The sequence below is a fragment of the Sebastes umbrosus genome, chromosome 22 (genome assembly GCF_015220745.1).
Source record: "Sebastes umbrosus isolate fSebUmb1 chromosome 22, fSebUmb1.pri, whole genome shotgun sequence".
In the NCBI taxonomy this organism is placed as follows: Eukaryota; Metazoa; Chordata; class Actinopteri; order Perciformes; family Sebastidae; genus Sebastes; species Sebastes umbrosus.
This window is the reverse complement of record NC_051290.1, coordinates 13,717,730-13,743,547: the sequence shown is the minus strand read 5'-3', so window position 1 is coordinate 13,743,547 and position 25,818 is coordinate 13,717,730. Positions and strand designations below refer to the sequence as shown.

The window sequence follows — 25,818 nt, the reverse complement described above, 5'->3', positions numbered from 1 at the left end:
TCTGTTGGAATAATATAATTGTTAATTATTTAAGTGCAAAGTAGTTTTTTTGATACCTTCTCTTTTTTTTTTGCATTAAATCATACCGGGATGTTTGCTGAAATTGATTGGATGTGGCACCACAGCCCCACCAATGAAAAAGTTCCACCAGCCGCCACTGGGTATTAATAAAGAATCAGGAAGAATGCTCAATGTATCATTGCATCTCTATTACTGCAATGATTTATGACTGAGTGTTTTATAAAAAAGGAGGTGGGATGCTGACTTGCACTCACACCCTAAAGGCGGACTGAGAACTCCAGAATGCGGACTAAGCGCTCTAGAATGCGGACTGAGCACTCCAGAACGCGGACTGAGCACTCCAGAATGCGCTCCGAGCACATGTAGTCAGTATAGCTGGAGATGCCGAGCAGCACCAGAGGAGCGCAGCGCACCACACTGTGGGAGCGCACAGAAAACTTGTAGACAACATTATCAATATCTTTTCTTCTTTCTTTCTTTCTTTTTTTAAATCGTCTGAGAGGAAATATTGGGATACATTTCATCCATTTGGAGCATTTTTTTCTATTTTCTTTATGATGCACATATATGATTGATTTTTTACCTGAGGTTATATCAAGGGAGAAAGCGAAATGGAGGCTTTTACGATACAGGACATGCTCATAAATTCAACTGATCTCAACAAGATTTTGTGTAATTTTGGGATCAGGAATCTTTCAGAGTGCGAGAGCGAGCAGGAACCTTCACACGAAATTAAAGGTACAGTGCATTTACATATTTATATGTCTATAAAAAAATGATATGGAACATAATGTCCAATAGTTGTATTCAGAAATGTGATATTATTTTTTATTCCAAAAGCAAGCTCTGCGGTTTTTTGCCAAAAAAAAAGCGACTGCTTTGGGCTTTTTCTTTTTTTTTTTTTTGAGTCAGTGCGCATTACGCATATGGTTCAGGTCCTCCAAAAAGCCAATGTAGTCTGCTATATGTTTTTTTTTTTTACACTAAAATGTTTATTGGGTTTTCTTATTTTCACAAACTTAATAAAAAAAAAACAACAACAACAAACACTGGTACAGCTCAGATAAAAAAAATGTATATAGGAGGTCATAGGAAATAGTCCATAGTGCAGGGAAGTCACAGGGTATATGCATTCAATCTGCTATATGTTAGTTTAGTGACACATGTGTTGTGAATGAACAATAGTTCTGACAGTGCCAAGTGAGCAGGAATGCCACTATACAGGCTGTGGCAACACAATAGAGTATTAAATGGCACAAAGTCTGCACATTTCCTTATATAAATTCCAAGAGGAAGAATAAAAATATTCCATTTTGGCTTATCATGGTGACACTCCAAAGAGATACTGACCACAAATCTACTGTATAATACAAGTTGCTAGATAGGAATATTTTAGGAATATTAGAGTGATTTAAATGAATTTAAGAATATAAAGAGAGAGTTATTTTTACTTATATATCTATTTTTTGTATATAATATGTTTTTCCTGTATCTATACTGGCTTATTTTATATTAATATTAGGTTTATTAAGTTTCTTTGTACCGAGAACGTTATTATTGGGGATGTTTGTGAATGTTTGTTCTGTTGTTTTAAAATGAACAAAAAAAACAATAAATATAATGTTGGGGAAAAAAATAATATAAAGAGAGAGTGTGTGAGGGAGAGTCAAAATAGCACACATTTTAAGAATGACATGCATTGCCCAGAGTTTATGTGTGTTGCACCCATGTGTCTCCCACTCCTCTCAGACATCAACCAGACAGTGAGGATCTTGCTCTACAGCCTCATCTTCCTCCTCAGCGTCCTGGGCAACAGCCTCATCATCGTGGTCCTGGTGAGGAACAGGCGCATGAGGACCGTCACCAACCTTTTCCTGTTGTCTCTGGCCATCAGCGACCTGATGGTGTCTCTGTTCTGCATCCCCTTCACCCTCATCCCCAACCTCATGAGGGATTTCATATTTGGCACCGGCATGTGCAAGCTGGTCATGTACTTCATGGGTGAGTGGAACTGTGGTATCACAGTGGTCTTTAAATTTGTGATATATATTAATTGTTAGACTTAATTGTCTTTTTTTGTGGTCTTAAATCTTCCATTACATTATACAATTTTCGGACCTTTTAAGACTAATGTCTCCACTGGTGGACCCAGGAGGACCGCCAACCCTCGGTGCCTCGATGTTTGAAAAAAAAAAATGCAGTAAAAGTGCTCTCTTGGATGCCCCTGGTAGATGAAACATGATAAAATGCCCTCTGGGATGCCCTTCCAGTGGAGAAAATGTGATGAAGTGCCCTCTAGGGTGCCTTCCAATGGTGAAAATGATTTAAAATGCCCTCTAGGGTACCCTTAATGTGATGAAGTTCCCTCTAGGGTGTCCTTCCAGTGGAAAAAATGGTTTAAAGTGTCGTCTAGGTTGCCCTTCCCGTAGAGAAAATGTGATGAAGTTCCCTCTAGGGTGCATTCCAGTGGTGAAAATGGTTTAAAATGTCCTCTAGGTTGCCCTTCAAGTGGTGAAAATGGTTTAAAGTGTCCACTAGGGTGCCCTTCCAGTGGTGAAAATGGTTTAAAGTGTCCTCTAGGGTGCCATTGCAGTGGTGAAAATGGTTTAAAGTGTCGTCTAGGTTGCCCTTCCCGTGGAGAAAATGTGATGAAGTTCCCTCTAGGGTGCATTCCAGTGGTGAAAATGGTTTAAAATGTCCTCTAGGTTGCCCTTCAAGTGGTGAAAATGGTTTAAAGTGTCCACTAGGGTGCCCTTCCAGTGGTGAAAATGGTTTAAAGTGTCCTCTAGGGTGCCATTGCAGTGGTGAAAATGGTTTAAAGTGTCGTCTAGGGTGCCCTTCCAGTGGAGAAAATGTGATGAAGTGTCCTCTAGGGTGCCTTCCAGTGGTGAAAATGGTTTAAAGTGTCCTATAGGGTGTCCTTCCAGTAGAGAAAATGTGATGAAGTTCCCTCTAGGGTTACCGACATATTGTTGAAATCTAGATACAGATATTATTGCGCTACCTCAATTTATCATTATCCCCCACCCAAAGTGGACTTTCTTTTACTCAACGAAAGCAAATGACAACAGATGCAAATAGACAAATTGCCAAATTAGTTAAAATTTTGCCTCCAAGTTTGATTTAAATGTGTAAAAGTTATGCACTGATGCTCTGTTGCCTTCTAATTCAACCCTATTTCTGCATAATACTTCTGTCAATGCTAAATGATTAAACTCTGGGTACATTGTGCATTAATATTATGTTTTCTTTATTGCGCTGGTTATTGTATTATACTGTATGTCAGAGAGAGGAGACAAGTCAGCTTAGGGCACATCCTGCATAAAGTTAATTTCCCTGCATGCTCCTAGTGATTTAATGAGCTAATAATGAGCTAAAACCTGTTTACCTGAAGCCATATTTGCAGCACCAGTTCAGGTTTTCCTGCTACTATAATTACATTTTAATGTGCAATCTAGACTGTTCTTGAGTCTTGAGCACAATGGTAAATAGATGGCTCAACCACGAACAAAATAAATGTTCATGAATGACACGAATTAAGAATTTAATTCATACAAACCTCAAATCAGCTTGAGACTATTATCAACAGAACTTTAAAGCTCCCCTCTTCTCAAAAATTGTGAGCTTCGAGCTTCACTGTGCAGAATCATGTCTGTGCAGAGTTTGAAAACAAAGGCTGTTTTCACACTCATCTGCTGAGGGGGGGGGGGGGGGAGTTTCACTGTGATTTACTGTGAATCTGAGCTTACGGCATGTACATACAAGCAGATAATTTTATACGGTCCAAGTTGCAAATTACAGAGGTGTGAAATCTTGCTTCAGCAAGATAGAGTGGCTGAACATAAGACTGCTCAGTGCAAGTAAACAGCATAACATAGTCGTGTTAAATAAAACCAAATTTATCACATAACTGAATCCAAAATGCCTGCTTTTAGTTTAGATTGTAGTTAGACTTAAAAAAAAACAGGGCGATTAGACTGTTATTAGGCCATTAAATAGGCGTTACTGGTGGTTATAGGCACCATAGATGTGGGTCACTAGAGCCCTGCTACACCCACCAGTAGGTTTTATCATCGATTCACATGGTAGATCATCGAAAGAAGATATAAAATAACAAGACAGCGACTTCTAGCGACCGTAGTAATTATGACAGGAGCAGAAGCGGACGTCAGATGCTGTGGTATGGACGCCATTAAACGCCAGATGGGGTGGTGGTCGGTGTCAATGGATGGGACAAAAACACACCGACAATGTGTAGTTGTCCTTGAGTTCACAACCGTAGGTATCTTAAGCCAAAACATAATATTTTTTAAGTGTTTTTTTTTGCCTAAACCTAAAGAAGCTGTTCACTTTTACAACGTAGTAGGTGTAGTAGGCCCCTAATGACCCACATCTATGGTGCTTACAGCAACTGATAATGTCTATTTAATGGCCTGATGACAGTCGAATCGGCTCGAATTGAGCAGCATCTATGCAAAATCCTTCCAATCATGTTGTCTCCATCATCATACCAAAGAGTTTGTATTTGTTTGAGGCAGTGGACAGATCTCCCTTTTTTATAAGCACAACAATTTGAAACAAAAAGGCTGATTACTTGTCAATTTTTATGCCAATTACCAATTTAAGTCATCTCTAATTTATTTCGCAAAAGATCAATAGCAGAGGCCACGGACAGACAATCAGATCAGGGATGTGAAACAACTCTCCCTTGGCTTTAATTTGCTTGTGATTTTGATAAATATTCCAGAAGTTCCTCCACTGGGAGCTTTGTAATAAGGTGCAGCCATTACAGATGGCTGCACCTTTACTAATATTTCATTCTCATCCAATTACAGGTCCGCTAGGAAATCGGATTTTCATTCTTCTCCTTACTTCCTGCTGCTCCATCTAGTGAGATCAGAGCGCTGCCATCCAGGATGATTACCTAATTTGTCCGTGTGTTTATCCGTTCGTGTGTCGCTCCTCTTGGATCGTACACAGCAATGATTTGAATGTATTTATAGTTCTTATTGTTACTGAGTGTGTTAACGCTGATCTGGTGACAGACAGTGCAGGATGTTCTCCGTGGGCGCTCGGCAGTTAAATTTAATGTGACGGAAAAATTAATGTGTCATAGCATCACAAGCGCTGGAGTAAACACATGTTGTGAGGATGCTGAGCATTCTGGGTGTTACAAAGCCCACGGCAGAGGGAGGAAAAACAAGTCAGTAGGGCCCTGCTACACCCACTAGTAGGTTTTTATCATCTATTCACATGGTCGATCACCTGTTTTGTTTGTGTTTAAAACATAATGTTTCATTCAGTTTGACAACGTGTTGTTTTTAAGTGTCGCTTTCACTTTTACAGTGTTAAAGGCCTAGTAGGCCCCTACTGACCCACATCTATGAGGCTTATAGTGACTGATAATGCCTATTTAATGGCCTGATAACAGTTGAATCGGGTGGCCAGGCTACCTCTTTCCCCTTGTGTCCAGTTATTATGCTAACTAAGATAACGTCTTATATCAATCTTTTCATCGAACTCAAAATGTCGAACTATTCCTTTAAAAAAAAAAATGAGACAGTTTCTATGATTGCTATGGCCAGATCATTCTTTATCATATATTCAACAAATCAGGGCTCAACACCAAAACTAAAAAAAGTCAGTCATCTATTTTCTGGATTGTCTGATCTGTGCAGGTGTCTCTGTGTGTGTTTCCACGTTCAACTTGGTGGCCATCTCCCTGGAGCGCTACAGCGCCATTTGCAACCCGCTGACCTCCAGGTCGTGGCAAACCAAATCCCACGCCGCCAAGGTCATCACCGCCACCTGGGTGGCGTCCTTCATCCTGATGCTGCCGTACCCCATCTCTAGCGGCCTCAAGCCCTTCACCCGGCACAACAACAGCACCGGGTTCATGTGCCGCCTGGTGTGGCCCAATGACGTCATCCAGCAGTCCTGGTGAGCTGAAAAAAATAAGTGCATTAGGGAGCGTCGTACCTTTACTGTCCCAGCAGGGCGTCTTCACACTCGGATGCACTCAGATTGGGTGGCAGCTAAAGTAGCCCGTTGCTAATTTCAGATGGCCCCTCTATTGATTTTCTCAGTCTGGTGCTGCTGGTGAGAGACGACCACTTGGGAAAATCTTCTGGCAGGACACAGATCTGACCCCTTCAAAATAAAAGCACACAATTTTTAATAATAAAATCAACTTGTCAGGTCGATTTATTCATAGAGCACATTTGAAAAGTGTTTTTTTGGGACCGGATTAAACGTACATTTAAATCGTGATAATAAAAAAAGAAAAGTTTAAACAATGTGGAAAATATACAAGGTATAACGCACATCAAATACAATATAAACGGTCATGTTGACATGATGATATCAGACTCAAAGGCAGGGGTTTCTATAATTAGCACAGCAATTTGGCCCGGGTGTTGATTTAAATGACAGTGAATGCTTGTTTACTCCAATGAGTGTGTCCCTCGCAGGTATGTGTCCCTGTTGTTGCTGCTCTTCCTAATCCCCGGGATCGTCATGATGACAGCCTATGGACTCATCTGCATGGAGCTCTACCGGGGCATCTCGTTTGAGCTGTCCAGCAGGAAATCTAGCAGAGGTATGAAAATAAAAACATGGCATGGTGATCAAAAGCAACATTTAATTTTAATTTTTAAGCAACTGTAGATTTTACCAAACGTTACTCAACCGGGAGTAAAAGCTGCATTTCGTTGGGACTATTTTCAGCTGCAGATTGATACACATTTGGTGCTCAAGTGAGTGTTTACAGCAGCAGGTTTGTGAGGCTGACTCCAAAATAAACAACAGTTCCCATGTCCAAAGGAATTGAACACATCACCCAGTGCAATGTTGTGGCTTTTTGATGTGTTTTTCTTATCATTTTTGACAAAAATTGAGGTTTATGGCAAGAAAAATAAGATGTTTTGTGGCTTTATGATGTGTTTTTAAAAGTTTTTGGGACAAAAATGGAGAATTATGGCAAGAAAAACAACATGTTTTGTGGCTTTATGATGTGTTTCTACACAGATTGGCTGATTGGCTACACAGAAAATACTTGTTGGTAGGAACAACTCATTGTTAAATTTGGTCTTTTCTTGATTTGACATGAAGAAAAACATAGAATATCACCAGCTTTAACTTGACACATAACATGATGCTTTTCACCCTAATCTTTTGGTAATGCAGCCCTGGCTTTTAGGAAAGTCTTACATTTATAGGTATTTATTTGACGGACGCAACCCCAACTTTCCATGTCATGAGGGCTTTTATACTGCTGATAAAATTGCACTCTTACACTCCAGTCTTTTTTCTTTTCATATCCTCTCCCCCTGGCAGAAAGACAATCCAGCACTGGCAGCATCAAGCCTGGCGACAGTGACGGTTGTTACCTGCAGCCGTCTAAAAAGAAGAGCTTCTCATTGGGTTCAGGCTCCAGCAGGAAGTCCACGGTGAGCCGTGTGTGCGGCAGCAGCCCTGGCAACCTGATGGCCAAGAAGCGTGTGATCCGCATGCTCCTGGTCATCGTCTTCCTCTTTTTCCTGTGCTGGACTCCCGTCTTTGTGGTCAACGCGTGGCAGGCTTTCGACCGGCGCTCGGCCTACCGCCTGACCGGGGCGCCCATCTCCTACATCCACCTGCTGTCCTACACCTCGGCCTGCGTCAACCCGATCATCTACTGCTTCATGAACAAGCGCTTCCGCCAGGGCATGCTGTCCACGTTCACCTGCTGCAGCTGCTTGACGAAGAGTGATGGAGGGGGCGGCGGCGGCGGCGGCGGCAGCATGGGGAGGTCACCTGGAATCAGGGCAGCTAACGGGGAATCGGGCAGATTAAGAGCAGGGCCAAAGACCTCTGAGCAGAATGGTCATACCCCGCCAAGCGGAGCCAACACACGCTTCACTTACACCGGCATCCGTGCATCGGCCTGGAGTGAGGTGACTTAAACTGGATTGTGTGTGTGTGTGTGTAAGAGCTCTGGCCTGAGTGTAAACACTTGAAGGAAATCTTTGTTTTAACGTCACAGTGCTTATAGGACTAGTTTATGAGCAGCTGCGTCGCTTTAGCTTTGGAGTGTGACACGAAGTGGGTACAATAGTTAATGACCGTGGAGCGGTAGAGGTGTACATTCAGTGCTTTCACAGCAGATATCAACACAGCCAGATGTTTTGTGACTGACTAATGCCTGATCATATAAAGCCTTGAAGGGGCCTCAAGTCCGACACAGCGAAGGGAGTGCTTTTATGAAGCAGAATACCAATTCATGTAGTTTACCACTCTCTTTAAAACACATTTACCACAGTAAGTGTAACTTCACAGATAGTCCAAATAGTGTTTCCAGAGAGTTCATTGTTTCAAATGTGCACCACCAGGTGAGAAATAACCAATCGGTGCCAGAAGGATTAGACTGCATGTTAGGATCAGGTCTATGTTTTCTCACTTACCTGTAATGAACAGTTCACACAACACCGTCTGCTTCATCTAAGTTGGAAAAAAAACGTTTATGACAATTTGCAAAAAAAGTACTCACCCTATAGGTGGTATTCTTACGTGACTATAATCTCACCTCAAGGGCAAATTAGTAACTGCCTTCAATCATAGCTCATCTTCATCAGCAGATAGTTTGTCCAGTTGGTCCAATTGGTCAAAAATGAACTCAACTTTTAAGCCTACATGGATGAGAGGTCCTTAAAGCGCTCCTAACAAAAAGGGAAATATGAACATTTACATTTCTATGACAATTGGGCAAACTGCAGCGTGCTGATGAAGACCATGTGATGCGATCAAACAGCTGTTTCCAAGGTCAAGATTGAACCGAAGTTTAGCTCCTCAACTAGGCTACATGTACAATTTACAGGATATTACCCCTCACCATATTTTAAAGCATTTATGTTTTTAGTTCATTAATGTATTTTTCCTAACTGTCCAGGCAGCCATTGGCTCCTGAATGCAGCATTACAGAAATTGCTAATTCGATTTCTCTTTCAAGAGTTAGACGAGAAGATCGCTACCGCTCTTACATTTGACTTTCTGTATGGAAATAACTGCAGACTAAAGGCTTTTCCTGGAAGATGGGGAAAATACATTTAAAAGTCGGTTGTGGTCCTTTAAAAAACACATTTGTAAACAGGCTGTTTGTTTGTCATCTGTCACACTGCAATGCAACTGTAATCAGCAGCTTCAAAACAGTCCTCCGGTGCACAAACAGTGCTGCTCTCGTCCTTGACCCAGTTTGTATGGATATGCCTACAGGGGTTGTACTGTGTGTGCTATGGGAACAGGAGAGGCCTTATCATTTAGTGACACCTGTATCCCCTCTTCTTCAAAGAGCGAGTTCCCGGCATTACCCACCCGATGTCCACTGATTCATACTGTTAAATATAGCAGCGTACATGTAGCAACTTATTTTGTTTTCTTGTTAATATTGTTGTATAAATTCGTACTTTTTAGGTTTGATGCATTGATGGAGATTTTTGTTTTATTGCATGATAATATGATAATGTGCCTGCCCTATTTTGACGGAAGTTCTGTTAAACCTGCACATAACTGAATGTAATTTTACAGGTTTATATAGTAGTACATCTGGAAGTGGTTTTCGGGGACGTGTTCTTTCGGTTATGTACAGACACACGAGCCATCTCCGAATAACCAACGTCTGGTTGACCATATAAAGACCTCGAGCGCAAAGTGTGCAGATGCGTCTGCGAAGGCTTTGGGCAGAGTAACTTGGAGCTTTTAACGGCTTTAATAAGAGTGGATCTAAAAGGACAGAGGGCATTAGGGCCCAGACAAGTGGTGGAAAGAAAAAGGGGAGTCTGCTGGGACTTCTTCCCAAGGATAAGAGCTCCATTTGGGCTTGGTAGACACCCAAAGCCCTGGGAGACGCTTAACTGTCACTGGAGGAAAGGACGACACACAAGTCTGGGTTATATATTTGTACTATTTTAGCTAATTATTTAGAGTTTAAAAAAAAAAAAAATGTTTATGCTTCTGTTGACAAATTAAAAACGTAACACAAAGTGAGATTTTATATCACTTTTTTTATTTCTCATTTTTATGCCAATATTGCAAGTTTTTTTTCACGTTTTTTTTTCTTCTTTTAATGACATACAGATTTGAGCATGATCTGGAGCTGCAATATGTACAAAAAACAAAACTAACGTTATGTTATCAAAAAAAAAAAAAATACAACCGTCCCCTTTTGTTTTTGACGTTATTGCTAAATGTTACAAACGGCACAGGTTTCTACCATCAGCAACCCTCTTTGAGCACTGAGTATACTACCACAATGACACCTCTGCTTACCATTTACTAGAATAATACACAGATACAGTGAGAGTGAAAGGAGAAAGGAGAGGAGAGGGGGGAAAAACGGAAAGGTGATCCGACTGTAGCAAAGCTAAGCATAACAGGCTTCATGTTAAAAACAAAGAAAAGGGAGGGGAAGGGATGGGGAACTCCAAATGTACATACATAAACATGAGCGGTAAAAGAGTGAGGATGAAATGTGTGTGAGAGAAAAAGAAAAAGGTTAGCGCTCTGTAGTGCAAACAGCCAAATAGTCTTAAGGAGAAGTAAGGCTGAGTGCGACAGAGAAGGGCTCCACACTCCTTTTTTTTTTTTATTTGTTTAAAGCTGCCTCTCACTCTGCCCTGTTTTTGTTTAGCAGTGCATGAAATCTACATTATAAAAAGACATTTGGCATATTAGAGGATACATACATTGTTCAGAGCTCATTATAAAAAAAAAAAACAAACAGCTGCTTTTGGAAGAGTAAAAACAAATATGAACAGACACACACACACAAAGAGAAAGAAACCAGTTAAGATGTTTTGTAAAAAAAAAAAAAAAAAGCATCGCTAATGAGATGGCGTTTTTTTTTTTTTCTCTTTTTGTCGCCAGCGTGCGTTTTTTTTCAAGAAGGCATGTAACATTTTTGACCCCTTTTATTGATAGTATCCTCCCTATCTCTTAACGTTTTAAGAGAAATAAACTGTAAACCAGCTCAGATTGTCAAGGCGACACATTTTTTTTTCTTTTTTTTTTAAAAAGCATGCATCACCCCCTTTTTTATTAGTTTTGTGACAAAGCTGCTTCTGTTCAGACTCGCGTGATGAATATGTAGAGGAGCTGGGGGGCGGTTAGCCGTCAGAGGCGACTCAGCATGTAAACAAAAAAAAAAAAATATCCTCGAGGGGGAAACGGGGGTGTGTGATGTTTAAAAAAACTGAATTTAGAGCTAGTAGAAAAAACACTAAAAATCTACAGTTAAGATTGTGTGACCTCCATCCTGCAGAGTAAAGGGTTCAGGTTGACCTGCAGAGTTCAGTGTGAAGGAGCGCAAGTATTTGACGCTACACCGTTGCTGCTGCACCAATACAAGAAGTGGCCCCTTTAAAAAAATAAAATAAAAAAAAAAAACACTCCCAGGCCAACCTAGGCAGCACGGGCAATAATGCACTTTTTTTTTGACATAAGACAAGGGGAGACTTTGTACCAATAATTTAAAAAATATTACAATATAAAACATTTAACATTAACAGGTGGGGGCGAGGGTGGCGGCATAACTTATTATTTTTTTTTACATTGAAAAGGGGTGCAAGCGAATCCTTTTTTGTTCCTATTTCAAGGGTTTTGTTTGTAGGAAAACACTTCATTAAGCAGACATTCAAGTTACAGTATTGTTCTTTTTGTTTTTTTCTCCCGGAAGTGTGTATACAGTTGTACTGTAATACTAAGATCACAAGTATTGCCTTTGAATGTTTATCCACAATTATCATCAGACATTTGGATCCTGGTGGAAGACAGAAACACCCCATATCTTTTTTTTTTTTTTTTGGAGAGCAGTTTGAAATGGAGCGAGTCTGACTCAATATTCCATTACAGCAACTACATACAGTATGACAGTCACACACACACACATACACACACACACACATATATTTTGCTGGCTGGTGAACTAGTGCTCAGGCGGACAAAAAAAAACGATGACCTGTACAATATTGCTGTTCTGTTTGGAAAAATGCACATCTTCAATAACACACATTTAGAAGGCCTTTATACTCCTACAGGAGACGCGGTCGCCATGAACACGGATGAGTGCAACTACTCGACAATGTACACACGCTTTTGTTTCTGCAAAGATAATAAACCACAGATTTTTTTTGTTTTTGTTGTTGAAAAAAGAAGGCTGAAAAGAGCTTTTACAGCGCTCGTGTACCAAAGAGTGAAAAGGTGCTGGGCACCGCATGAGAATAAAAAACGGGCTTATTGTACTTGTACACCGACGAAAACAAACGAAGGCTTTGAGAGGTCCTTCTAGAAGGCTGCTTTGCTTTGCATGATAAGGTGGAGCCGCAGCATTGAGCCCAAAACAGCAGAGCTCCCAGTGATAAGAAGCGAGGCTTGTTTTTGTGCTACGCACAGGTTTCTTCCGAGGTGAGTAAACAGCAGAGAAGAAAAAGATGAGTTTTTGTTTGTAATTGACGTTATCGGTAAGGCCACATCGAATTGAAAAGTCTTTTTTTTTTTGGAAGTTAAATGCCACCAGAACTACAGCACACAACTGGAAGACACCTCGCTAGTTTCACTACATGATGATACGTTAAAAAACCGATAGAGCAACAGATATTAGATATGTGAGACTGTGTACACGGTAAGAATATACAGTACTAAGGCTATCCTTTTTTTAAGTCGTGATACATTAGTTTGACTCGTTTTGTGGAAGTCTAGTTTTTCATGTATTCTGCAGATGTTGCTATGGCTCCATGTGAGATGTACTGACGTGTATACTTTTCCAAGAAGGAGACATAGCGCACATAGAGTATTGCAGGCAAGGCAGAGGCGTTGCTTAAAGCTTTTCTTTTTAAAGACTTCATAAAAACCAATGATAAAAACATAGGCCCTCTGAGGTTATTCCCCAATTTTAAAAAAACAAACAACCTTCGCCTATGTAAAATAAACAACCCAGACTTCAGATTTTTTTTCCCCAACAGAAGAAGTATAAAAAAAAAAAGAGTTCAATCTGAAAGACTGAAAAAGCAGGCGTTTTGTAGTTAAGGTCGCAATAACATACAGGTTGGGATTTTTGGACCTCAAAAAGGGGGGAAAACAAAGCCCAAGCTCAGAGGAAGAATAGAAACTATTTGGTAACAAAAGTGTACTATATGTTTAATACAAAAAAGGTATGGAGAAAAATGTACCTTTACTAAAGCTTATACAAGATCCTTGGTCCATAAAAACTATGTTATCGTCACGTTTTATGTGTGTCCCTCTGCGTCCTCGCGCTCCCTCCGACAACAATACATCCAGCCCCCCTTTTTAGGAAATCAAAAATAACACAAAACAAAAGGAATAATTATAAAACAAGTGGTGGGAGGGGGTTGGGAGGAGCAAAAATATACTTTTCCTTTCAAGAGATTTTTTTTTTTTTTGTACACTGGTGGATGTATTGTTGTTGTGGTTTTTCCGTTCTCACAGCCATAGAAAGGTAGGCAGGAATTTCACTCATTCCAAACACCAGAAGTGGATAGGCAGGTCCCTAAAGTAACCACAGGAGAGGGGGCGGGGTCAAGGAGCGCTTATTCCCGTTGTGATGTCACTCCTCCTTCAGATTTCCCCCTGCGTTCGCTCCTTTTATCCCGCCAATTTGTTTTTTTCCATTTCAGCTTCTTTGTATCCAAAATTAATACGCAGCACTTTAGAGTGAGTCAGTCTTTGTTTATTATTTCCCGTAGTCTTTATATACCTTGTGGGTACATTTTGCTCTCAAGGCATATATCGTATGTGTGTGGCCCCCGTGTGTGCGTTAGGAGACCACGGCCGCCGCGGCGGAGGATGAGGACGTGACTCCGGCGTTGGAGGTGCTGTTGGGGCCGTAGACGCCGGGGCCGGCCTCCTGGCTGTTGTTGCTGAGCAGGCTGGAGTTCCCGGCCCGCAGGATGGCCCCGGCGGCGCTGCAGTGCGGCCGCGGCCCGGGCTCCGGCGTATAGGTGAAGGTCAGTGTGGTGGAATAGATGATGCCGTCGTTCCTAACCAGCGTGACGGGCACCTGGACGGGCTGCCGCACCCAGCGCCAGCCCTCGCGGAAGGCGGAGATGTCGGGCACCACGCACAGCATGCTCTCCGCACACCTGTAGAGGGTTTGGTGGGAAAGAAACAACACAATAGTGATGATAAAGCGTCTGTGACACAAAGTATTGTTGGAATTATGAAAACTACGTATCTCCAACGTTTCTCTGCCAGAAAACGGTGGATTGCACCTTCCGGGTTGGGAGGGAGTCCCTGCCCCAAGCGAGGGAGTTCAAGTATCTCTGTGTCTTGTTCAAGTGAAGGTAAAATTGAGCGGGAGATGGACAGGCGGTTCGGTGCGGCGTCAGCAGTGATGCCGTCGTTGTACCGGACCATTGTGATAGAAAGGGAGCTGAGTCTGAAGGCTATCTACGTTCCAACCCTCATCTATGGTCATGAGCTTTGGGTAGTGACCGAAAGAATGAGATTGCGGATACAAGCGGCTGCAATGAGTTTCCTCCATATTGTGGCTTGGCTCGGCCTTAGAGATAGGGTGAGGAGCTCAGACATCCGGAGGGAGCTCTGAGTAGTGCCACTGCACCTTTGCGTTGAAAGGGGCTAACTGAGGTGGTTCAGACATCTGATCAGAATGCCTCCTCGATGCCTCCCTTTAGAGGTTTTCTGGGTACGTCCAACTGGTAAGAGGCCTGGGGTAGAACCCAGAACACGCTGGAGAGAGTATATATCTCATCTGGAATACAATGCAAAGTCTGCTGTTTCCAGCTTTGTGACTATGCACTTTTCAGATAATCCAAAAGGGTTTTAAATTGTTTATTGAGTTTACAAAGTAGTAAATCGTTCTGAAACCAAAACATAAACACTAGTTTATTTGAAAAATATGATGAGATGTCAATAGAAATCAATAAATATACTCTTTAAAAAAGACATGTCAGAGGTCTGCAGCGCTGCAGTCAGGGAGGTCCTACTGTTTCGCTGACAGCGGTCATTCTGGACCTTCATGTTCGTCCATCGTCTCTGACTTAATGCTCGCTGGGTGGTACGTATAAACACATAAAATATAATCTGTCTATAAAAGTTAAGTGCTCAATGTCATTTTACAAGGGTGTAACATTGGAGTACCTTGGCTCTTAAAATGTTTTTGGCTCATTCAAAGCAAAATAAGCACTGCACAGGTCTGACGAAGACGGATCATACAGCTGGACTTCTACAATTCAAGCCATTAGGCATTCACAGGATCTGCAGCATCGAGTCTGACAGAGAGCATTTGGAAAGCTTTTATTCATTTAAATGACACTACTAACTTATTCATATCTCCATTATATGCATTAAACTTAAAGTCCATCATTTTCTAGGACTGTGTGATGTCTAATAAATCCACAAATTAGTCGTAATGGACAATTTATATGCTAATGAGGAAAAAAATAGAAATTCTGGCTAGACAATGGATCTTATTTTGGCCAAGAAATGCAAAGAGTGTTGGATTACAGTGTGCATTAAAAGTCAGAGGCAGGGGAAACATAAATAAATGTACCTAGAATCATGTGTGACATTTAAGAGAAATGAAAGACGCACCTGTACATGGTCTCAGCCTCGACGTCTCCGAACCAGACCCGCAGATTTGAAGTGAAGTTCTGTCCCGTCAGCTCCAGCATGGCGACGTCGCCGCCGCCGTTTAGCTGCAGACGAAAAACATCGTTTAGTACGTGGACTACATAAATCTCACCAAAAGTTCCTGTCGGGGGGTCGGCGTCTACCTGTAAGCTCTCTACCACAGGCACGGGGGTGACAGGCGAGTGGACGGGGCCCATGCCCTCGTAGAAAGTGTATTCAGCCTTGTCTGTGCTGATGATTGTCCAGGAGGCGCCGTCGTTGATCATCTCCTTGTTTGGTTCCTTTGGGCATGGAGTGGCCTAGCAGACGGTGGAAGAAGAGGAGAGACGTGACCTTTATGAACATCAGGGGCAGAGATAACCACCAACAAGTGCACCCAATCAAGACTCAAGACTGCAATCAGAAGTTCCTCTTTGGCTTTACGACCATATGAATAAGTAAAACTTCCCCATACAGTATAACAAAGACCAAGAATAGATGCAGGATTGAGCCAAAATTCACTTTCAATTCACTCCCAGATGTAAAAAAGGTGTCTGGCACTAACTTGAAACTGGATGATCCTTTCTTGGGAAAGGCACAGGTACATGCGTTCTGTGTCCTTCAGATAGAAGGCACACTTGTGAAGCTGGGAGACGGGGTCGTCGGCGTCCAGCAGCGCCGTCTGTTTGTCCACTTTACGGATGATCTGACGGGGGGAAGAAAGAGAGAGAGAGAGAGGGATTAGACGACTGGAAGATGGATGGGAGAATGAAGAGCATGGGAAAGACAGGAAAAAGAAAAAACAAGGAAGGAAGTCAGAAGGAAATGAAGGAAAGAAAAAAAGACAGGAGATAAGGGTGGAAGGAAAGCAGAAAAGAAAGATGGATAGAAGGAAGGCAAAAAGAAAGCTCAGTAGGTGCTTATTCAAATCACTAATAATTGTACAACTATAAAGAAACATGAGACTCATTTTGTCAGGTTCTTTGGACAAACAAGGTCTTCATGTTTGGTATCTGATATTAAAGGAATAGATACCAAAAAATGGTGAATTATTCCTTTAAGATAAAATCTACACAATTATCTGAGCAGATTTTCTTTGACAGAAATTTGTTTCTGTTCCTTTAAATAATCCCTATTTGCAATGGTTTTGGTGTGTCCCCAAGTTTCTTTTTCTGATCTTTCTAATCTTAAATGATGCGTTTTCTTTTACCAGTCTGGGCAGGGCCATGCCGGTGACAGAGCAAACCAGCTTGACTGTCTGGCCGTAGTGGATGTAACCGTCTCTCACAGTGAACTCTTCTCCTTCTGACTCCTCGTCATCCACTGGAAACGCACAATGCAGGAAAGAAGAATTCAGTCAGCGAAACACGTTCTCAAACCCAACATTCAACCAGTCAATTCCATTCTTTAAACATGACGAATCAGCTGTGTAATTACAGCGTGGGTTACATTCATAATGAACAGGCAGAGACATGACGACAAAGCGACAAGCTGTCAACCCACATTCCTCACGCTGAGCCTCTCTGCGTGGTGATAAGCGTTTCTAAATGTATTTGTTTGTGCTTGTGTTGCAGCAGCAGCAGCAGCAGCAGCAGCAGCTCGGGCTGACTGACACTCACACAGGTGGATGTAGAAGGCGCCCCACTGCTGGGAGCTGGCGTGAAAGTTACCGCCCTCCACGTGTAGATAGCGCGTGCTGACTGTTTGGGACCGAAGCCGGTTGAACAGTGCCACCTTGGTCCCTGATGCGATGCACACTGGGGACAAACGTGAACAAGAACACACAAGGTTACGCAACAACCCAAACAGGACATGGTGTTTACATGTCAGTGGAGGAGGCGATGTGTACTCTACAAGTGTGCTACATGTGACACAACTGGGTTACTGACACGCCAGTGAAACTACACTGCCCTCTAGTGGTTGGAAATATAATATAAAAATACTATTATAATGCCACAGACATCTTTTTAGCCTCTTCATTTATAGCCTTAGTTTTTAAGTCTTAATCATTGGTACTCATACTATGTATATCACTTGTGCCTATTTATTCTAGTGACATTTATTTATTGTAACATTTTATTGTCATTTTTAGACTTGTAATTGTATTGTTGTCTATTTTTTGTTGATTTTTGTTTTTTGTCTTGTTTTAATCTTGCTCTGTGAAGCACTTTGGGCTCCATGATTGTATGAAAGGTGCTATAAAAATCAAATCGAGTTAAGTTATTCTGATCAATAATGAGAATACTGATAATAAGCTTTTCTTACAGTACCTTTCAAAACAAAAGTTGCTTTACATTACACAGGAAAAATAAAAAATGTAAGTAAATAAATAAAGTAAAAGTGCAATAATTAAATAAAAGTAGAGAAATTAAATAGAAGAATACATACAGCTTTAAATAAAAGTCTGAATTCCGTAGTTGAATAAGTGAATAAATCCGCAATATATACATATAAATAAAGATTAAGATTTTAAAGACTGAAATGTGCAAGTGCAACTGTGTAAATCCATACATTATTTTTGTAAAAAAAAAAAAACAGTGTGCTTTTATAGCTTTTAAGTGCCTGCTTTTTATTATTAGATAGATTTGTTTTCAAACATGTAAATAATAATAAGAAATCAAAAGAAGAATACAAAATTTACGGTAAATATATACAGCAAATTATAAATAAACTAAATAAAGTAACGATGAAATAAATAAATAAATAAGTAGTAAAGAAAATAAATGTAGAGAAATTAAATAGAATAAAATATGTAAGAATAAACCAAGCTTTAAATAAAAGTCTGAATTTCATAGTTAAATAAGTGAATAAGTTAGCAGTATAAAAAGAAAAAGTATGGACATTTTGAAGACTACAATGGGGAAGTACAACTTTGTAAATCCATAGCTTTTTGTAAAAAAAGTGCGCTTTTATGCCTTTTAAGTGCCTCCATTTTATTATTACATTAGATCGATTTATTTCGAACATGTAGCAAAGAACAAGAAAACAAAACAAGAATAATACTTCAGATTCTAAATAAACTAAATAATTAAATAAATATTATATTTTTACAGTTTTTATGTCTGTCTACAGAAAATGGTTCTGTTTGCAGCTGCTTTTTATGAAAGCATTTCTGAAGCTGCATTGTAACTTTTATTCTTGTATTGTATACCTGTCTTATTCTATTTTAGCTTGTCATTATTTTATCTTGGATATTTAGTAAAATACTTAATTGTATTTGAATGTCCTTTTATAATGTGTTTCTTTTGCACTTTGTCCCGATACTATTGATGTTTTATGTAAAGTGCTCTGAATTGTCTTGTTGCCTTTACGTCTGAAAAGGCAGAAGTACACACTTATATTGTCCTGCCATTACACATAAATAATAATCTTAATATAGAAAACAATAACAACAACAACTAACGTCATAGTCCCGAGAGAGACAAGACTTTTCTGTTTATTTTTTGTTCTTTATATCCTTTTTTCTTTCCTTTTTCCTTTAGGTTACGGTGTCTGTGTCTCAAAAAGAAATTCTCACCTCCAGAGCCCATCCTTAAATAAAGGTCCCACCAATATTCCCACCTTAATTTAAGATTAACTTAAACAAGACCATTTTAAGTCTTAGGGTTGAACTTCTCAGTTTCAAAAACAGACGAGCACAAACTTACAGTCAGCGTTTTTGAGGGACTGCTTCTTTTTGGAGGGCTTGGAGATGACTTTGATCCTCTTGCTGAGGAAGACGCCGATGTCAGCGCTGTTGCCGTAGAACATCTTGACAGACAACATGAAGTGCTTTCTCTTGTCGGAGTCGGATATGTACAAGGTTTTGGCTGTGCAATAATTCTGGGTGGACATGGTGGGGAGGGGAGGCAGAGGAAGGACAGAAGTTAGAACACATTAGATCTTTTTCTACTGTACAACGATTCCTGGAAAAGGTAAACACACATATTTGTCATCGTTGTCAACAGAAAATGGTTGGTATTAATAACCTTCGAATGCACTGAAGGCAAATGACAGACTTCCTGTGTTAATACTGTAAAATGCCTGGAGGGAAGGTGTGTATCCATGTCAGCTTCTAGTGAATAATTGCATGCTTTTGTGCGACAGAGTGACACTATGTGTGTGTTTGTGTGTTGTACCTTTCCCTCTAAGTTAAGCTGTTGCATTTCTTGATCGCTGTTGCCGATGCCGATGAAGGCACAGGGCTGCGACTCCTGCTCAGAGCAGCCGTCTCGCTCCATCTGCTCCTTCTTTTTCTTCCAGCCGCTGCCCATCAGGTAAACGCAGGGAGGAGGGCAGAAGAACCTGGACACAGGGACATAATATTTATGCATTTTTGTGGACTCAAATCCCGAAAGACACGCTGTTTTCTCTTTCACTGATATATCCACTTAAGAATCTGCAAATGTAAAACCTCTTAAGTTGCCATCCATTCGTCTGTTACTGTAAATATAAGTGTGTTTTTAATCCACTTGCCTGGATGAAAAAGAAAAATCTGCTTGATTGGCAAGCATGCTTGGAAAGTTTGAGGCTTTAAGATCAACTTGTGCTACAAAAAGTCAAACATATGAACAGAGTAATAATATTTTTTGCAAAGCAAATTTCAAGGACACGAACCACGGGGTGAAACAAAGTGTAACATCTCTTTAAGACAGTGTGCATCTCTTGAATTACACCAGAAGAGGGCAGACCTGAGCTACGCTTCCACAAGACAAGTCAGAAACTTTTTTTTTTATCAACATACTGTTATATACAATTGAACTAAGCACTCTTTCCTCAAGCTGTCGAGCCTAATTTAGCAGATGTTAACATGAGCAGCAATCCAGCATGAAACTGATCTCTTGAAATAAAAAATTTCCATTTCAGGAAGTCGTCATTTTCTTGCTCTTCTCCTCTTGAAATGCTCTCTTAACGTCAAGTACAGAACTCCATTAAGAAAAAATGACATCTTTTCAAACGTGAAATCGAGTCACCACTGAACCGACTTCAAATAAATTCATGTGCGTCAGTGAGGAGCTGGAAAGCGACCCATTTCGCAACACCGCTGTCTGCCTCTGTGGGTGTTTGTCTACTTTCACCTCCTATAAAAAGCGCAGACAGAGAGAGGCAGCTACAAAGAGGGAGACGGCACATTTTTGCATTCTCTGTGCACCCACTTTCTTGGGCTCCCTCGTTAGGATAGAAGTAATCAGAGGTGCGAGACAGACGCACACGACATGAACATGGAGGGGTTTTGCAGGCCAAAGGATGTTGAAACTCGGATATGCACACAGAGGCAGAAACCCGTCGGCTAAACATTCAGACACTTGTCTGTGATCCAGCTGGATGCTCTATTGGTTACAGATACTGTGGGTTTTAACTGCAATTTAAGAGCAGCATTGAGCAACTCGCAATCCAGCAGCACTGATACTGAACCTGTACAAGCATGCATGTGACAGGAGTGTTTGAATGGCTTCTCTCGCCGGTGTCACTTTTAACTGCACAAGACGTCTACGATTTATCTAAGGCATTCATCTCAACCTTTCTCCATCTTTCTCTCCTGTTGTGTTAAAACTCTCCCGAGGTGTCTCGGAGTTGGCCGGCTGATTTGCCAAGAGATAGGCCTGATGAGATCGCAAGCAGCGCCGCGGCTCGGCCAAGAAAACAGGAGGAGGATGGAGAGCTGAAGAGAGTTGCATAATAAGCGAGAGAGAGAGAGAGAGAGAGAGAGAAGGGTGGGGAGGAAAAAGCTATAAAAAGTTTGAGAGCGAGAGGTAAAAAGGTGAGAGCAGAGTAACAGGAAGGGCTTGAGGAAGAAAAGATGAGTCGCAGAGTTCAAGAGAGGGGGGAAAAAAAAGTCATCACCCTGCACTTGCATGGAAATTACACCAAAGAAAGACATCAACAGGTTCCCCGTGTGCTCTCGTCCTTGAACCCTTACACCTAAATGCTCCACGGTTTCACCAGTACATCCCCCCTGGGAGACTTTTATCCCCCCCTATTCCCATCGCCCCTAACTCCATCTCCCTTCGCCTCTCTTCGGCCTTCACCTGAACGTGGCCTCACATAGGAGGTCGCCACACGTTTCCTCCTCTGACCTCTGTTGATGCGGGGGGTCAGAAGGGTCGAGGTACCCACGCTGCACGGAGGAAAGCTGGAATGTCTGTTTTGCATTCGCTCCTTAGCCTGTTTCCCCCCCCCCCGAGTGACATGCGTTACCTCTCCATAAACACTTGCAGTGAAGGGCCAAGTTTGTGTTTCTACGCGATGCTAATAACTCCCTTTAAGGCTTAGCTGTTTGCAATCAGCGTAACAACAGGTCAGCATGTATAACGGTTTCACAATAGTCCATAGTCTGTTTGGCTAGTCAGAGTGAAATTGATACTTTTGGTTTGTTTTCTATTTAGTCTGATTGGGTTTCACAGTGCACAGATTAAAGCGGACCGAATGAAAAAGATGATTAGCCGAGGGGCGTGTACGAAGGAGCCAATTTATCTTTCTCGTCTCGAGAGCTGCCACTTCTATGCAGGGAATCGCAGACTTTGATATATTGCTGTCGAAGTCTTTACACTTTGCCTTGGCAAAGAATATTGTTGTGGGATTATTCCATTTCATGGGTTATTTGGGGATTTAAACATTATTATTACATTGAAAAAAAACAAAAATTAAGCATTTGAATAATGATTTGGAGGTCGATCCAGAAGCAGTCGGGTCAGCCCTAATAAAAGTCACTATTTTTGTGGACTTTATTTAGCATATTCTGTATGTTCTCTTCAGCCCAGATGTCAAGCAAACATCAGACTTCTGCAGAAGTCCAGGTCAGTCCTCTCTCACACATGTTAATCTGTTGGTTACCTGTGTCCATCTCAACAAATACCCGCAAGCAGAAACAGTCCGAGACCACCTCTTGCAAGAGGTCTTGGACCGGTTGTTTTGGTCCGCACCAGAGTACGATATTTTAATAAACAAACAAGCGAGGAATCCAAACTGGAGTGAGACACGACAAATGGTCAAAATAAGATTATGAAAAAAAGCCTTTCTTTTACTTTAAAGGAATATTCGTCATATCTGTTTAAGGCTGCAGCCAGCAGATGCTTAGCGCATAAAGACTGGAAACAGGGGGGAAACAGTTGGCCTACTCCCGGCCAAGAAATAGTCTGGCACACAACTTCCCGTAAAACCACATTTCAGTTTTTGTACAGATTAAACAAACAAGATATAACGTGTCAATTAGTGAGCTTTAGAGGTGCCGGAAGGTGGACTTTGTTGCTTTTTTTGTTGTTGTTGCTGGTTATAGCTTCATATTTATCGAACAGACAAAAAAAAAGTGGTGTAGATCTTATTTCAGAAAAAGAAAGCAAATCAGCATATTTCCCAGTATGATGAACTATTCCTCTGAGACTGAGGAGAAATCAGTCTTGTGAATGTGACGTGTTAATCCTGCACCGGAGAGAGAGCCAGACAGATTACAGGGTGCATTTTCCATCTATGAATCTGTTTTCAAAAAACCTTCTTAGCCTTATTTTATTTTCTCAAATCCAGCACTGATTATCAAGGCGAAGGGGGGAGGGGGAGGCTAGGGGGGAAAAAAAGCTGATATTTCGCTCACCTTTTCTCATTGCCGTAGGATTTCTGTGCAACTTTTGCGTGCAGGATCATGACAGTTTGGTCGCCTCGCTCCTTCAGGTAATTCCTCATCGCTTCTCTGCAAGGGGAAAAGAGGGAGAAGGATGCTCGTTAACAAAGGTGATGCAGCAGATGAGGTGAGGTGATATTGGGTGTGTTGAAACTTAAAGCTGGCGCAGAGGGAGCCTCAGGGGTCAATGTCGGGGGTCACCGTGTGTCGCCGAGCCGGTTTTTGAAACGCTTTAGTGTAAGTGTGAAGTATGGAATGAGAACATACAGAAACACACACACATACAGTGCACTCGCAATGACCTCTGGAAAGCCTCAGAGCCTGCACCGTTCCGCTCGCCAAAAAAAGCTATGTTCTCCCCCAGCTGGGTCCGTTTGAGGTGGGGGTGGGCTGTTAATGACCGGCTTGGAGGGACAGTGAGGAGCACGGGGGGAGAAGAGAGGGGAGAGGGGGGGAAGAGTTGTGGGGAGGGAGGTAACGAGAGAGGAAGGAAAAAGAAAACACCAGAGCCGCAAAAACAAAAACAACGGAGCTGAGCTCACCAGCAAAGATTCCTCATCTTGTGTCAAACATTTTTGCAAAGGCCCACACTCCAATTACTTCTGTCAACCCATCGACAACTCCTTTACACTCAATTATTTGAATATTTGAGGGGCCAGGAGAGCTTACGCTGGCCTGAAAAGCAAAGAGGTCAAAGATCAGACTTAGACGCACAATTAAGACGCACTGGACATCAAAACACCGCGACCCGATCGGCGCACATGCACAGATGTCAGTGACACCTGACACGCTGGGCTTCCCACGCAGACAGCTTTCCACTCTGCCACGCAATACTGGGCCGCACGCTCGGGTTAGACAGGGCCTTTGTTATGAAAAGCAAGGGGCCCCTCACAGTGTGTGTGTGTGTGTGGGAGGGGGGTACAGAATAGGAGGAAGAGGAGGAGGAGGAGGAGGAGGGAGGCCGAGAGGGATTTTGGTTTATCCATTTCATAATGGACTGGGAAACGTTTTATTTCTCGCCTCGCTGTGCGATGAGACAATTATTTTTTTGGTGGGGGTTAAAAAGCTGCAATTTTGAGTCTCGCAGCAACACGGAATTATGTTCCGTTGTTTTTTCAGTGTTTTCTAAATTACTGGTCGCCGGCAGCAACTGAAAATGATGGAGGTTACAATCCTAGAATTCCAAACACTTGAGACTGATCCGATGCAGTCTGATACCATTTACGCACCACATGGAGGAAATTATTCTTTTCCTAAATCAAGCCATGAGGAAAGGTGCACACACACACACACACACACACAACTTGGAGCCTTTCAAAAGTTTTGATTGAAACTTATTTGCAAGGATGCGCTTCGCTTTCTCTTCCGTTTACATGAAAATGACATAACCTTCCTTCGGGGGGGGGCCTGAAGTGAACGATACACTCACCAGTGTCAGATACAGACACGTTGAACCCCGGGGGAGGCAGCTCACAGCTATGATTGATTATACGGAGAACACACAGTCCAAAACCTGCTGATGTCAGGCCTGCAGGGCACGTGTCACTGGACACCTCTGATGGTGCCTGTGACCTGCAGGAAGGGTGACATCACAGATAAATCAACACACACTTTGTGGTTGCATGGTATGAAGCTTAACCACTTGGGCACCTTGACACCGTTATGCCGAATTTGGTCGAGTTCCAGATTCCCAATTATGAGGATTTGATGCTTATCTTTGACTTATGGGACAGTAAATTGAATATATTTGGGTTTTAAGACAGTTGGTCGAACAAAACAAGCAGTATAAAAACAGCACCCTCGAGACTGTTACACACTGAGGGTGTTTTTTTTCGTGCAATGAATTTGCACTTCAATATATTTTTTCGAACTGTTGATTCGTCATGAATACTTTCACACAGAACGCAAATATTATTTTCTGAAACAAGGTAGATTTTCTGAGCTTTCGCACCACAAATAAAGGCATCAACCAATCACATTGTGCGGAACGGGTAGAGTTGCGCCTAGATTTATGAAACAACAACTCGTAGGCTCCACAGGTTAAAACAGGACAGCACACTTTATTACTCCTTTCAACTTTGACAAAGGCAGCGCAGACCAGTTCCACTCCTTCCGTTTTTACCCTTTCAAGATATAAGCCCTAGAGATATAATTTTCGCAGGTGAGTATTTTGGATTTTCATGTAATTTAATTGTCACGCCCCCGGGTGTGTAAAGGCCTTAAGTTAAAGGGAACGGAACCGCATTTTTTCAGTTTTGAGATTTTATACACCACAACAATAGATCAATGAATCCAGACAATAAGCGATAGATTAATCAATAATGAAAAACAAAATCAACTTTCCCATTTACTCCCATAAGTGTGCTGATAACTAAACTGCCCTGCTGGTATGCGTTGTGAAAACAACTATCCAAACGACACCTTGCGAGCTCCAATTATTACCTTGTTAAAGGTGCAGTGTGGTGGCATCTAGTGGTGAGGTTGCAGATTGCAACCAACTGGAAAATCTCCCGTGTACCAAGCATGTAAGAACAACGGTGCCAGCGCAAAAACGTAAACACGCGAATGGCCCTATCCAGAGCCGG

General features: G+C 41.7%; 2 protein-coding genes across 4 annotated transcripts in view; one reads left to right on the top strand and one right to left on the bottom strand.

Moving 5' to 3' along the window:
• Positions 1-10,380, top strand: cckar (cholecystokinin A receptor). Its single transcript, XM_037758601.1, has 5 exons — positions 1-759; positions 1,771-2,022; positions 5,700-5,961; positions 6,492-6,619; positions 7,357-10,380. The coding sequence occupies exons 1-5, from the start codon at positions 633-635 to the stop codon at positions 7,962-7,964; spliced, it is 1,377 nt and encodes a 458-aa protein (XP_037614529.1). The 5' UTR covers positions 1-632; the 3' UTR covers positions 7,965-10,380.
• rbpjb (recombination signal binding protein for immunoglobulin kappa J region b) overlaps positions 10,039-25,818 on the bottom strand; it is a 56,988-nt gene continuing 41,208 nt past the window's right edge. Inside the window, exons 1-10 of one of the 3 annotated variants that reach the window (XM_037758598.1) lie at positions 23,776-23,794; positions 23,207-23,302; positions 19,758-19,923; positions 19,287-19,461; positions 17,259-17,396; positions 16,850-16,962; positions 16,205-16,345; positions 15,804-15,959; positions 15,622-15,725; positions 10,039-14,150 (exon numbers count right to left, since the gene is read on the bottom strand). In XM_037758598.1, the coding sequence (XP_037614526.1) occupies positions 13,826-14,150; positions 15,622-15,725; positions 15,804-15,959; positions 16,205-16,345; positions 16,850-16,962; positions 17,259-17,396; positions 19,287-19,461; positions 19,758-19,923; positions 23,207-23,295 (1,407 nt within the window). In that variant the 5' untranslated portion in view covers positions 23,296-23,302; positions 23,776-23,794 and the 3' untranslated portion in view covers positions 10,039-13,825. Of the gene's footprint in view, positions 14,151-15,621; positions 15,726-15,803; positions 15,960-16,204; positions 16,346-16,849; positions 16,963-17,258; positions 17,397-19,286; positions 19,462-19,757; positions 19,924-23,206; positions 23,303-23,775; positions 23,795-25,818 lie in introns of those variants that run through there. The other 2 variants (XM_037758599.1, XM_037758597.1) reach the window with 2 other exon arrangements.